The following is a 13,847-nucleotide window of genomic DNA, read 5'->3' as shown; positions in this document are numbered from 1 at the left end:
GGATGGATGGTAGGGTAGGAAGGCAGGGAGGGAGGAATAGAAGGCAGGGAGGGAAGGATGGGGAGGGAGGGAGAGAGGAAGAGAGTAACAGAAAGCAGGGAGGGATGGTTAGTAGGGAGGGAAGGCGGCAGGGAGGTATGGTAGGGATGGATGAGAGGGAGGGAGAGGGAGAAGGAAGGAGAGAGGGAGTAATGGAATGCAGGAAGGGATGGATGGTAGGGAGGGAGGAAGGAAGGCAGGGATGGATGGATGGATGGATGGATGGATGGATGGATGGATGGATGGATGGATGGATGGATGGGAGAGAGAGGGAGGGATGTGTGGCAGCGAGGGATGGGTGGAGGATGGGGAGCCCCCGCGCCGGCCCTCGCCCCCTCCCCGTCCCTCCGCCCCCGCGGCCGTGCGGGAACCGTCCGGGCTGCACGTTTCCAGCCGCATTACGCGAACAAACGGCGGGGGCGCAGCCAAGCCCAGCCAGCGGGGCTTGTGTAACTTTGCGAGCGTGCCAGCAAGTTTAAAGCCCCTGGTCTCTCCTCCTCCTCCTCCTCCTCCTTCTCCTCCTCCTCCTTCCCTCGCTTCCAGACGCCCGCGCGGGCCGGAGGGCGATGAGAGGCTGATTGTTTGCTCCGGCTCCCACTCGCATCCCCCCTCGCCTATAAATACCGCGGAGGAGAAAAGCCGCTCCCGCCGCCTCCCCTTGGGCCGGGCTTCCCTCTCGACCTGCCCGATGGCACCGCCCGGGTCCTGCAGCTCCTGAGACCCGCTGCCAGCCCGACCCTCCCAGCGCCGCATCCCGCATCCCGGCAGGAGGAGGACCACCCCCCTCACCCCCCCAACCCCGGCCCCAGCCGTCGAGGTCTCTTCTTCGCCTGTTTTCTCTCCGTCGCCGGCGCTCACAGGGAAGCGAGGTGGGGGGGAAGATGCGTTTCTCCCCGCCGGCTCTCCTGCTCGCCCAGCTCCACGCCTGCCTCTTCTGGAGCTGCCTGCGCCCCGCCGGCGGCCAGCAGCCCCCCGGCCGGGGGCCCCCGCCGCCCCCCGCCGCCTGGAGGCAGCGCATCCAGTGGGAGAACAACGGGCAGGTGTACAGCCTGCTCAGCCTGGGCTCCCAGTACCAGCCCCCCCGCCGCAGGCAGCCGGCGCCCGGCGGCCCCATCGTGCTGCTGCGGAACAACGCCACGCAGCCCCGGGGGGCCGCCGCCCGCGCCCCGCAGCCTCAGCCCTCAGGGGCGCAGCCTCAGCCCTCAGGGGCGCAGCCTCAGCCCGCAGGATCGCAGCCCCAGCCCGCAGCCGGCAGCCGCAGGGGCTCCGGAGCTCGGCGCTGGTTCCAGGCTGGCTACCAGGCTCCCCCCGCGGGCAGCCGGCCGGCCGGGGCGCAGCGGAGCCAGGGCTCGACGGGGGCCCCGCCGCCCTCTGGCCCCGACGGCGGCCGGAGCGGGGCGGGGGCGGGCGGGATGCGGCCCCCCGGCGGCCTCGGGGCCCGGCGCGAGGATGTGATGGTGGGGGACGAGGCCTACAGCCCCTACAAGTACACGGACGATAACCCCTACTACAACTACTACGACACCTACGAGAGGCCCCGGCAGGGCAGCAGGTACAGGCCCGGCTACGGCACCGGCTACTTCCAGTACGGTAAGAGCCCTCCTTCTCCCTCCTTCTCCCTCCTTCTCCCTCCTTCTCCCTCCTTCTCCCTCCTTCTCCCTCCCTCTCCCTCCCTCTCCCTCCCTCTCCCTCCCTCTCCCTCCCTCTCCCTCCCTCTCCCTCCCTCTCCCTCCCTCTCCCTCCCTCTCCCTCCCTCTCCCTCCCTCTCCCTCCCTCTCCCTCCCTCTCTCCTCTCCTCCCTCTCCTCCCTCCTCCCTCTCCTCCCTCTCCTCTCCTCCCTCTCCTCTCCTCCCTCTCCTCTCCTCCCTCTCCTCTCCTCCCTCTCCTCTCCTCCCTCTCCTCTCCCCCCTCTCCTCTCCCCCCTCTCCCCCCTCTCCCCCCTCTCCTCTCCCCCCTCTCCTCTCCCCCCTCTCCCCCCTCTCCCCCCTCTCCCCCCTCTCCCCCCTCTCCCCCCTCTCCCCCCTCTCCCCCCTCTCCCCCCTCTCCCCCTCCCTCTCTTCCCTCTCTCCCCCTCCCTCTCTTCCCTCTCTTCCCTCCCTCTCTTCCCTCCCTCTCCCTCTCTTCCCTCCCTCTCCCTCTCTTCCCTCCCTCTCCCTCTCTTCCCTCCCTTCCCTCCCTTCCAGCCCCATCCTCTCCCCGCGGAGCCAGCGCAGCGCATCCCGTGGGATGCAGGGCAGGGGGGGAGGTCGAGGCAAACCGCTGCCTGAGACCAGAAGTTGGTACTTGTGCAGAAAGTGGAACATTTTTTCATCTAAGGAGAGTTAGGTTTCATCTAAGTAGTGCTGTTCTTTGAAAGTGAGAGATCGCGTCAATAGCACTTTTTCTTTTAAAATGGTGTTTTTTTCCGGACGCTTTGGAGATGATAACAATGGTAACGTCTTGGGTTCAGTGTGATCCTTGCTGAACAGATGTCTCTTCATCTGTAATCGCCTCTGTTTGCAGTATTTTCTGTCTTAAAGACAAGGTCACGCAGAGCTGGAGCCGGCTACATATTAGCAAGAGTTTTAACTGTTGTGAAGCTTCGTAATAACATTAAAACTGGTCCTTGGAAATGAATAGAGTGACATTTCTGAGAAAATTTATAGCCATGCGTCTAAGTGGGAAGTATATTCTGTCCCAGCTCTTGTCTGGCTGCACACGATGGATGGAGATCGCTCCCTCGTGTTGACCAGCCCTGATAAAGGATGCTTGCTTCCCAACACTCCAAAACAAGTCTTAAGAGTTTCATTTGCCGTCACTTTCATGCCTGCCCCGCTCTCGGGACAAAACCTTTGTCGTGCAGGCGCTTGCTTGGCTCCTGGGGGGGGCGGTGGGATGGGATGTGGTCTTTGGAAAAGCCGAAGGGTCTGGGATGGAAGCCGAGTATTTGCAGACGTGTCCTGGGTTGATCTTGCTGTTGTGTGGTTGGTTTGATGAACTGCAGGTCTCCCTGACTTAGTCCCGGATCCCTATTACATCCAGGCGTCCACGTATGTCCAGAGGATGTCCATGTATAACTTGAGATGTGCTGCCGAGGAGAACTGCCTGGCAAGGTAGGCATCACCCTGGCTTTTGCCTGCTCGCTGTGGGTTCTTACACTCCTGCACCCATCACAGAGGACTTGAGGACACGATGAAGAGTGGAGAAGCGAGGCTGGAGACCCCCAGGGACCCCAGCCCAGTTCGTAGCCTTCTCCTACGCGTGTGGCAGCGGGTAGCATGGGCACATAAGATAAATGATATAGCCATATTAGAGAGACAAACTGTACGTGCTCCGAAGCACCTACATTATGTGAGAAGTTTCATTGCACATTCTATTATCAGACCTATTTAAACATATCTGAATTTTGCAAAATGGAGGCGCCTGAAGTAACCACTTGAGTCTGGTGATTTTCATCTCTCTCCTCAGATTCAGGCAGATTATATTCTGTTTCATTTGAGATAAAAAAACCAACCAAACCCTATTGCTAGCACAAGTTACCACTAAAATTATAACACGCTAATTGTTTCTGGGCCTATGCCTTGTAGTGTCTCATCAGACTAAAATCTCCCTGAAAAGTGCTTGAAAGTCTTTTAACGGGTTGAAATAAAGGCTTTGCTATGAAGTTAGGTCCTGCCCAGCTGGCAGAGAGGGATTTTTCCTGTTTTGTTTGGAACGAAATCAACATAGCTGTTTTTAACCATTTTAACTTGCTTGATACCTTATCATGCAAAACAGATTTATTTATTTACCACCATCATTAATTGAAGTCAGACTTTCCAGGGTTATGCTCTTTCTTCATTTGCTGTAAAAAGAAAACATGACAGTACTTTTTATGCTAACTTTACAGTGAAGACTAATTGAAATATTCTTACTGGCATCTGTTGATTAAAATGTTCCAGTATTTGAAAGACTGTAATAACAGCTATATGAAAAAGGAAAACACAGCCTGAGGCATCTATTTATTCATTTTTTTTGCAACAGAAACAAACATCTGTTGTGTGATCTTACATACAGAGTAAGTTATTTTGGTTAACAGCAACTAGTGTAATTGTATTTTTGGTACCAGTCTAATTGTACAGCTAAGCTGTGATCTGTTTCAGAGACAGAGGCAGAAAGTCAGTGGTCAAACTCCTGCTTATGTTATTAGAGGCAGATTGGAATCTTACTCAGGTCTTGGTGTGACACCAGGCACTTCTGAGCATGACATGTGGAGTTCTTGTGCGTCTCTAATGGATGAGCTTTAAGATCTGTGCTGTCAGTTACTTCTGAGTCAATGTGTTTTGTTTTTTTTTAATGATGTATTTCATGCATGTACTTATGGCTCTTTTTTGCATTATTACAGTTCAGCTTACCGAGCAGATGTTAGAGACTATGACAATCGGGTGCTCCTGAGATTCCCCCAAAGAGTGAAAAATCAAGGCACGTCAGATTTTCTGCCCAGCAGACCTCGTTATTCATGGGAGTGGCACAGCTGTCACCAGTGAGTGAAGTGCTCAGTATGGTACCTTCTAATTACCTTTTCCACTAAGAAATTGTCACTTATAAGGTGATATTTTCTAAAACTGCATTGAAGCAGGGAGAACCCATGGGGGAACTGTGCTTTGATCAATTTTATGGTAGTGGTAATTACTCTTTATATTGCTACAAGAAACCAAATGAATATGAAGCTTATCTATAAATATAAACTCTTGGGAGTATAGACTCATCGTAAATACAAGTCTCAAATCAGTTTTGACAGTGACACTTTCTCTCTTTATTTTACGTAGGTTATAGTCCAGTTACATTTTAGTAGAAACAGTAAGTGAAAGTCCCCGTCATGTTAAATTAACTGTGCAAACCCTAAAAATGTACATTTACTAGCACGTTCTCTATATCCATCATTGTAAACAATGACCCGTACTTCCTGTCCTGAATTTCCTGGGTTAGCTCTTGAACAAGGAATAGTCTGATTGATGTGGAAAAGGGAAGATACTGAGTTGACTGATCTTATTATCAACATCCTTATCATATCGTGATACTTCCACATAGCAGTATTGCTTTAGAAATAGCAAAATTGCTGGAAACATGGCAAGGCAAATGTTCTACATTTTCAGCATTTTGGGAGCAGGTAAGACTGAAAACTTGTACCTTTTCAGAGAATTCACATGCGTCAATTTGCAAGTCTGTTCCAGCTGTAAAATAGTATAAATCTTACCTTCCTTCCACTTTACTTAAAATACAGCCCTGCTGTTATGGGTACATAAGTGATAACTTAATATTATTCTACTAAAAATTATATGAAGTGTAGGTTTGATGTAAAGGCCCTTGGAGTCAATGGAATATTTCTCTCTAGCTTCAAAGGCTTTAAGCTTTCAATTAAAAATAAGTATTATCAAACAAATCTTTAAAAAAAAAGACTGATATGACAAGTTTGTTAATCTGGTAAGGATTAAAATGCTAAAACAAAATCAAAACTAACAAAAATAGCCTCCTGCTTTAGTTACTCCCCACCCCTGAAAAAAACCCCATCACCACTACTAAAAAACCCCAGCTCTGCTGCTTACAAAGTTAATAAGTGGATGAAATTGATAGAAAGCAACTGAAATTTTCCATTTGTAGAAAAGCCCTTTCTTTCTCTACCATGATAGCCCAGCTGTTGTTATCCAGATGCAAAGCGTCTCTGATGTTGATTCAGTTCTTGGAGAGAAAATACGTTGCCTACAAAAAAAATGCATTTCTCATGATCATTTCCATGACAGTGGAACAAGCTCGTTTGGAAGTGAACTATAACTGCCTATTAGTTTGGTCAGCCATCAGGCTTAAGTGTTAGTCATCATCATCTGTGGACCAGTTTTACTGTTCTTGGCATGCATGCTTGTGAGACTTGTGCGCTCCTCTTCGTTCTCACAGTATGTTTAAGTTCTGTTTAATTATATCTTTTTCATACATTTTTTGAGCTGAAAGCATTCATAAGTAACACCAGCGAAACCCTGCACAAGGTGCAGGGATGTACTACAAATTTAGCCTTCCACGTTTGGAAAAAATGAAATTAAAGGAATAACAGGTGTTCAAGTCCACAGCAAAGATAGAACTCGCATTGTGTGATTGCAAGAAAAATGCATCATTGTGTACAGATCAAAAGCATATGCACTTTTTAAAAGGGACTACATTAAGTATAGACTACAAAAAGTTGACATGAGACAATATCTGCATTACCTATACGCGGAAGCTGATTTTTTTACAAAGACTTTGTTTTCACTAATGTTGTGAATGTGTTAGTTTGATTGAGGGCCATGGACATGTGAAAGTAAATGGTTGGCATTTTGCTAGCAAGGAGCAAACTTCCCTGGAATTTATAGTATGTAAGGTAAGCATTCCTAGTGCAACTCTAGCTAAAGGCGGTTATTAGATGTACAATTCAAATATGAACTATTTAATACTTGCTATTGTTATTGGAAAAGAGCTGAAACAGGAAATTTTGGAAAAACAGCACTGCTATGGAGCCTTTCCCTTAACAAATTGAAATCTATTATTCATTCTTAGAAGATGGCATTCTTATAGTCATTGAAAAGTAGAATATTGAAAATAAAACTTAATTGAATGGCCAGTAATAGGAAAGTAAAAAATAAAGTCTGGCCAGATCTAACAGAAGGTAGGTCAAATAGGAAGATGTTCAAATCTTATTGACAAGATCTGGTCTTTGCTAACATACCTATGGTTTAACAGACATTATCACAGCATGGATGAATTCAGCCACTACGACTTGTTGGATGCGAGTTCACACAGAAAAGTTGCGGAAGGACACAAAGCGAGTTTCTGTCTTGAAGATACCTCCTGTGATTATGGATATTACAGACGGTACGCGTGTACAGCACATACGCAGGTAAGAATTTTAGAGACAACCAAGTTTCTTTTTCCCCTTTATTCATCTTTTGATTTTTTTCTACCAATCATCTGATGACCTAAGTTATTTGATACGCTAACCAGCTCTGAAATTCTCCGTCACAGAGACCATGAAAGCAAGTTGAAGACTTATAATTCACCCAGGTGCTGCTAAATGTGGGTGTCATTAGCCTAGCATCACGGATAACTGATATTAAAACACACCACAAGTTCTTGTGGCTATATGACTGGTCAAATGAGTTAAACAGAACTCAGGACAGACTCAGCGAAGAAGTAGTTTTCAGTATTCATTCCTCCCAGGTCAGTGATGTCCTTGTTGGTCCCAGAGTTCAAAGTGAGTAGTTTATTCCCTTGCAGAGCATGTGGCTGCAAGGTGCTGGATTCTCTTGATGCTTATAGCTGCTGGCAGGCAGTTCAATGCAGAAAACTTACAGCATAGTTTTATGCATGTATAGAATGGTGTTAAAGAGAACGGCAGCCGTGTGAACATTATGATGGGTCATAAACAAAAGTAAAGCAAGGTGTTAGGGCTTATTAAGAGAATAGATAAATAATAGAATGTGCCATTATGACATTATACAAATCCAAAATAGACTCCTACCTTGAATATTGCATGGAGTTCTGGTTGCCATCTCTCAAAACTGCTACAGAAAAGCTTAAAAACCCAAACCAAACAACCCCAGGAAAAGAAGGATGATCAGCAGTGCAGTATGGCTGCCACACTAAGAGACTTTATAGACTATTCTGTTTGGAAAACCAGAAATACTACCGAATCTTGAATGGTTCTGGATGGAAAGAAGAATTTGTTGATATAAACTGTTTCTCACAGTACAAGAATTTAAGGATATCCAAAAGAGCTGTCAGTAAACCACTTTAAAACAAAAAGGAGTGCTCTTTTGATGTGAATAAAGTATCCTTGCCATAGGATGTTGCAGAGTCCAAAAATCTGATAGTATCCCATGCCTAAACACAGTTAAATGCCTGGTGGAAGGAATTTGCCTGGCTGGAAGGCATTACACATCCCATTTCCTATTTTCTTTTCTCCTCAAGCATCTGCTGCTGACCACTATCATAGGCACGACACTGAGTTTGATGGATCTGTGGTTTTACTCAATGTGGCCATACTTATACATAAACTTGTATCCCTTATTCTGCAGTTTGTAATACAGGAGGTAGTTATTTTATTACAGAGAAATGACAGCTATGCTTCACTGGATGACGTGTCCATGTTTGAATTTTAAATATAATGAATGATCTGCAATGCATAAAGGCTTTGAAGAGGTTTTATAAATATCTTTTCCCCTTTTGTAGACCAAGACATCTAACTAAGCAACATACATATTTCACAGCTGGAGTATTTGTGTCACTAGAATCATGGCTGTGTCAGCGTTTCCGCTCAAAGCCCATATTTCAGGGGTTTGTAATAGGACTGTAAAACTTTCCTCCAGCCTCAGACTTGGCACATACTTGTGAGAGTCTTAGCTGATCACCAGCTGGGTCAAGAGGGAATTCCTGCAGGACTTGGGTTTTGTGCGCTCTGTGTGTCGCCAGAACGGATCAGCTCTGCCTAGAGCAATCTGTATTGGTTAAAGGCACCAGATTTGAACCACTGATACGTTCATATATATGGGGATTCTTAGTAGTGTTATTCACAGAATCACTAGGTTGGAAAAGACCCACAGGGTCATCGATCATATTAACAGCAAATAAATTTTCAGAAAGGATTCATCTGGAAGAAAGACTAAATTTTCAGTTCTCTCCAATTCTTGTGTCACTATTTGCATGAAGAGATGCCATTTCTGTGCAAAATGCAATGTGAAAATGGCCCTAGACTCAGTTATTCAAAGATGTCACTTTAAGAGAACATCTCTAGCAAAAAATTGCATCACTCCTAAGGGCAGAGACAGGTTCCAACACAGAGATCAGGTTGGTACTGAAGGACCTCAGAAACTATTTACTTGAGGTCTGCAGGTATCTAGGTTCAATCTTTGTTCAGTTTTCATTTTATTTTCACCTTTTGTAAATAAGAGTGACTGACAGCAGCATCTGTATTTACATAAAAGGAGTACTGTAACAAATGATAATAAATTACAGATAAAATACAAGTATCTTAGTATAGGTGTTTCTTATGCAGTAGTAACACAGTGCTGTCTGTAAAAGTGGTAAGTCAGATTTGTGTGTTTTAGTTTAGATAGTCAAATAAAATGCCATTAAAAGATAAGCTTCATTTCCTGAGGTAATTTTCTTAGTGAAATGCGATAGTAAATTTCAGTCTGTGTGTCCTTAATGTCTACAGTGCTACTATTCCTAATAAATTTTTGACATCCATTGTAACTCCATTTCTAAGGGACTGAGCCCTGGCTGCTACGACACTTACAATGCTGATATAGATTGCCAGTGGATTGATATTACAGATGTAAAACCTGGAAATTACATTCTGAAGGTAAGGGTATTGGGAGTAGGGAGGTTTGGGTTTTGTTATATTGTTTTTTTAAAGAAGCAAATCATACACATATATCCTTTTGAATATAAGTTGTCAACTCAAACCTGGAAGTAGACAACATTGTGCTTTCTCCTCTTAAGGTGAGCGTAAACCCCAGCTATTTGGTGCCTGAATCTGATTACTCCAACAATATAGTACGCTGCGATATACGCTATACAGGCCACCATGCATATGCCTCTGGATGTACAATTTCACCGTAAGTGCATTCCTTTGTCTTTGGAAATGTTTTATATTCATAGTACTAAAGGCAACAGATTTATAAAACTAAGAGGTTTACTTTATATTGAAAAAGTTAACTTCCCACCATTAATTCTAGTGATATCAGTACCTTTAGTATGTTGTTCTTGGGTTTCCGATCTTGCGAATTCAAAATTCAGATGCTACTTTTCAAAGGTCTTTTTTGGCAGGAGTGATGGGAACAGTTGCTTTGCTGTTGATAGCCGTGTAGCTTTCAAATCTTGACCTCCAGTAATTAAACTATGTCCATAAGGCTAGCATAGATTTTCAAAAATTATTTAGGCTTGGAAAACAATTCTGAGTGAGAATTTTGCTCTTGCAGCCATGCCATCAGGATTTTTATAGCAGTATGAAAACTGCTGCTACTGTCCGCATTGTTAGATAACTACCTCTGGCTCACGTCATCTTTGTATTTGCACTAAAGCCTTTCTGTGCTCATTCAGTACCCACATGTAGCATCCACACAGAACTGTTGAGCAGTTACAAAGCTCTTGAAGCAATCTGCAAAATCCCACACGTGTGTGTTACTTTGTTGCTGCTGCTGACCCAGCAGCAGTTCTTCCAGACACACTCCATCTACAATTGAGTTCTTTTAAAGCTTAAACAATGCCACAATTATGCCTTTCCCCCCAGCTCCAGGAAGGTAAATTAATTTAATTAATTGTCTGTTGCAGCTTAGCATCTGTGAAACACACACACATAAAGCAATCAGGCTTCTGTAAGACAGAGGTGTGCAATTCTTGGTTCAATATATTAGTTGCTCATACAAAATCTTTATCAAGTGGTTTCATTTGGATTGCATAATGAATGAGCGTTATAGAGGTTCATGTGAAAGAAATTCCAGAGCAGTAAATGAAAAGTAGAAGAAATGACCAGTATAGTCAATTATAACAGAATCAGTGAAACAAACATACTGCATTAATGTGACTATTGCTTAATTAGCCTTCAAAATATGAGTTCCTGACTTCATATTAGGAAACAGGTAGTTAAGTGAGGCTAAAATGAGAAACATTTTTTTATGCCAATGTGGAGATCTGTATTTATAATCACACTTTGGTCAGAGACACATTAAGTTAAATGGCTTCAGCAAAATCCTCTGTTTATTCTCGCTGTGTGGTGGTCAGACTTGCAACAAAGAAATGAACGGGCATCTTGCAGCATGTGAGTGAATCTGTGGTAGGAGCTTTTAAAGCATTTCTTTGTAAAAGGACTGACTACTTCATATTTCAAGGAACGCCGTTCCTGCTTATGTTTGCGTGGATAGAAATCTATGCTTTGTGCCTTTTACTTCTGTTCTCCCCGTCTTAGCTCTGTAAATGTAGCAGGAAAATATATTCTTGCAGGAATTATCAGGTAAATATATTCATGAAGGGTGAGGACACAAAATCTCTGTTATTGTTTGTTGTTGACCTGCACCTTCAAGCTGCCAAAAGGGTATTCAGCAGATAACCCTTTTTTTATCAGCTTGGTTGCCTCCATAACATTGTTTCTTTTCTTTCCACAGATATTGAGAAAGACGCAAGAAAATGGATGAGACTGTGCCAAATGTTTTGAACTGAAGTACCATTATATAAACTTCAATAGGATGTAAACACTATAGAAACAAAACTAAGGAACATACACACATACACCCACACACCTTATGTGATTTTGAAGCACTTCTGCTGCTTCTCAACCAAATCTGTAACTGGATTTTAAGCATTTAAATTGGCATTACTTTTGTTGTTATTGAAATGTGTGGAACTGGTGATTCATGCACAGATACTTTAAATTTTGAAAATCTAACTAACTCGTAAAAACATGAGCATTTCTTAACGCCTTAAAATTTGGAGTTTAGATGATAATAGTGGGAATACTACTGGTGAATGAGTTGAACATATTTTAAAAGGTAGCAAAAATTTATGTAAAATTAATTAAATAATGCAATAGAAAGTACTAATGTCAGCTATCTCAGAAAATACCAGAATGAAAAAACAGTTTAAGAGTAATGCTCCAGTATCATTAAAATAAAACTTGCTAGGACACGTTAATATGAATTAGAAAAGTATGTTCAGTTTTCAAGGAATATTAACATATAGCAGAGAAATACATATATCTATATATCTATCAGTTATACCCCTGCAAGAAAAGTTACGTTTACATTTTTAATACGTTAGAAGTTCTTCCATTTTCTTAAGTAAAAAGCAGATGGGGTTTTGAAGGAAGACTTCCATCTGTGGAAATGAATTAAAGAACTTAATCCACCTTTCTATGTTCAAGAGATTTTTCAAGGTGGGGCTTTTAAAAGACTTCTGCAAACTTAGTGTGGATAAAAATAAATACCTGTCAAGAAAAGGGCTCTTGGAAACGATGAAGAGACCCTGATGTAGTCATCTGTGAAAAACATCCAACTTGAAGAGATTAACCATCAAAATAATACAGACGATTAACTCAGGTGGCACCACAAACAGAAGTAGGTGAATCTCTAGCAAAGTACTTTTATCGTGAAAAAGCCTATTACCTGCTTCCCCCTGAAGTACTGTATTTGACTTTTTAAATTTATATCTCGCTATTCAGCCAGTGAAGTTGAAAATATACTATCTACAGAAGGGAGAACAAAAATAAATGTATTTAACATCCTACTTTAGGCTGTTCAGGAAACAAATACACCATTTTCAAGGGGAAAATCTTCCTGCCTGAATTAAAACTTTTGCTGAACTGCTTATCTGGTGCTGGGTATTCCGCTCCTCCTCCCATCCCCAAATTATTTTGCTTTTGCAGTGCACCCTGCTGTAGGCTACAGTAGCTGTGATTTTTCTTTTCATTTTTTTAAAACTGTGAAATAACATATCACAAGGGGATCTGGTGGTTTGTTTCAGAAGATTTCTGATAATGTAAAATGAAGGATCTACTTTTGAAACAGGGGGAGCCTAGAAATATTGATTGGTATTGGTTAAGTTTAATCAGCAGTTCAAAACACCTAATGAAATGTGGAAAGCTCGGTGTGTTTTTTTTAAAAAAATTGAAACTAGATGTGCTATTCAATATAGTTAAGAACTGAAAAATCTGAGGAGTACGGAGAGGTTTTATTATCACTTGAGAATAGTTCAGGCAGTATGGGTTTAATTTGGAAGTTGTATGAATTATCGTAATATCCTTTAGAGATGAGCTGTTTCTTTACTACATGTATTTAAGCTTATTTCACGGTTATGAAGTATTTCCACCTTAATGATAACTTGGTTACAAATTTGCACAACTGTCTCGGTAACCCAGTGACTTCTACCCACCACTGGGAGTGGTGCAGAATGAAAACCATTTATTCCTGCAGATCCCTTTTAGTTTGCTGAGAGATGCATTTTAGCAGTCAGTCGCCAGTATGGGCAACGAACAGAAGCAATATTTGGAAATTAGATTTATTAGAAAGCCATTTATTACATATGTCTGCAAAAAAAAAAAAAAAAAAATCAGGGTCTGTTTTAAAGTCTAGGCTTCTGAAATCTCAGCCCAAATAGTTTCTAAGATTAAAAGGTCTTAAGGGATGCGAGCGCATTCACCTTTCTACAGACTTAGGTCAAAACTAGGGTGAAAGTCCTGACAGCAGCTTGGGCAATGGACACAAAAGCTACTGTAGTGGAAGCTCGGCTGCGGGCACGGGCTGCTTCCCGGGTGAGAGATTGTGTGCTCATACCTCGCTGTGCCTGATGCTGAATGTGGGGTAAGAGAGGACTAACTGGACACACAGCAGGCACAGGAATTGAGCTTATCCTTCTGGTTATGAGGCAGTAACCTGCTCACGTGTCTATACCCAAACTCCTTGCAGAACTCCACTGAAGTCAGCGAGAAGGCAGAGGACCTTGGGCATCTGTGTAGGGAGAACGAGTTCTAGTAGTGGACTTAGTCCTTTCAGTGGGAATGGCCTGGTTCGGAAAGGTGTTGAACGCCATAATATTGGGGATATTGTAGCTACAAAAATGTAGCTTTTTTTTTCCGTAGCAAAATATTGTATTTGTTTTGAAATGTTTGTTAAGCAACATGACAGTGATGTAAAATAGCACAAAAATTGCCTAAGATAACATGATAACATGAACAGTCTATTTTAAAAAAGAAAGGATTTTAGGATTAAAAAAAATGAAGGAATGTGACTCTTAACTTCCCCTGTTCAACTATAGTAAATCATTATGCAGTA

The 13,847-nt window shown here is 43.3% G+C and overlaps 1 protein-coding gene across 1 annotated transcript; it reads left to right on the top strand.

Annotated features, from left to right (window-relative positions):
* The first annotated feature begins 480 nt into the window (after window positions 1-480).
* On the top strand, window positions 481-9,645 carry LOX (lysyl oxidase). The gene is made up of 6 exons (XM_069880481.1): window positions 481-1,629; window positions 3,023-3,131; window positions 4,403-4,540; window positions 6,766-6,922; window positions 9,290-9,385; window positions 9,526-9,645. Exons 1-6 carry the CDS (start codon window positions 921-923, stop codon window positions 9,643-9,645), a joined length of 1,329 nt encoding a protein of 442 aa, XP_069736582.1. The 5' UTR covers window positions 481-920.
* Window positions 9,646-13,847: the final 4,202 nt, after the last annotated feature.

Source organism: Phaenicophaeus curvirostris, chromosome Z (genome assembly GCF_032191515.1).
Source record: "Phaenicophaeus curvirostris isolate KB17595 chromosome Z, BPBGC_Pcur_1.0, whole genome shotgun sequence".
NCBI classification, from domain to species: domain Eukaryota; kingdom Metazoa; phylum Chordata; class Aves; order Cuculiformes; family Cuculidae; genus Phaenicophaeus; species Phaenicophaeus curvirostris.
The sequence above is the reverse complement of the archived record's forward strand: the minus strand, read 5'-3'. Positions and strand labels throughout refer to the sequence as shown.

Bases quoted from the DNA above. Each gene is read 5' to 3' on its own strand.
- LOX (XM_069880481.1), top strand. From the start codon at position 921: ATGCGTTTCTCCCCGCCGGCTCTCCTGCTCGCCCAGCTCCACGCCTGC. The intron at 1,630-3,022 runs GTAAGAGCCCTC...GATGAACTGCAG, and splicing joins CACCGGCTACTTCCAGTACG to GTCTCCCTGACTTAGTCCCG. The intron at 9,386-9,525 runs GTAAGGGTATTG...TCTCCTCTTAAG, and splicing joins CTGGAAATTACATTCTGAAG to GTGAGCGTAAACCCCAGCTA.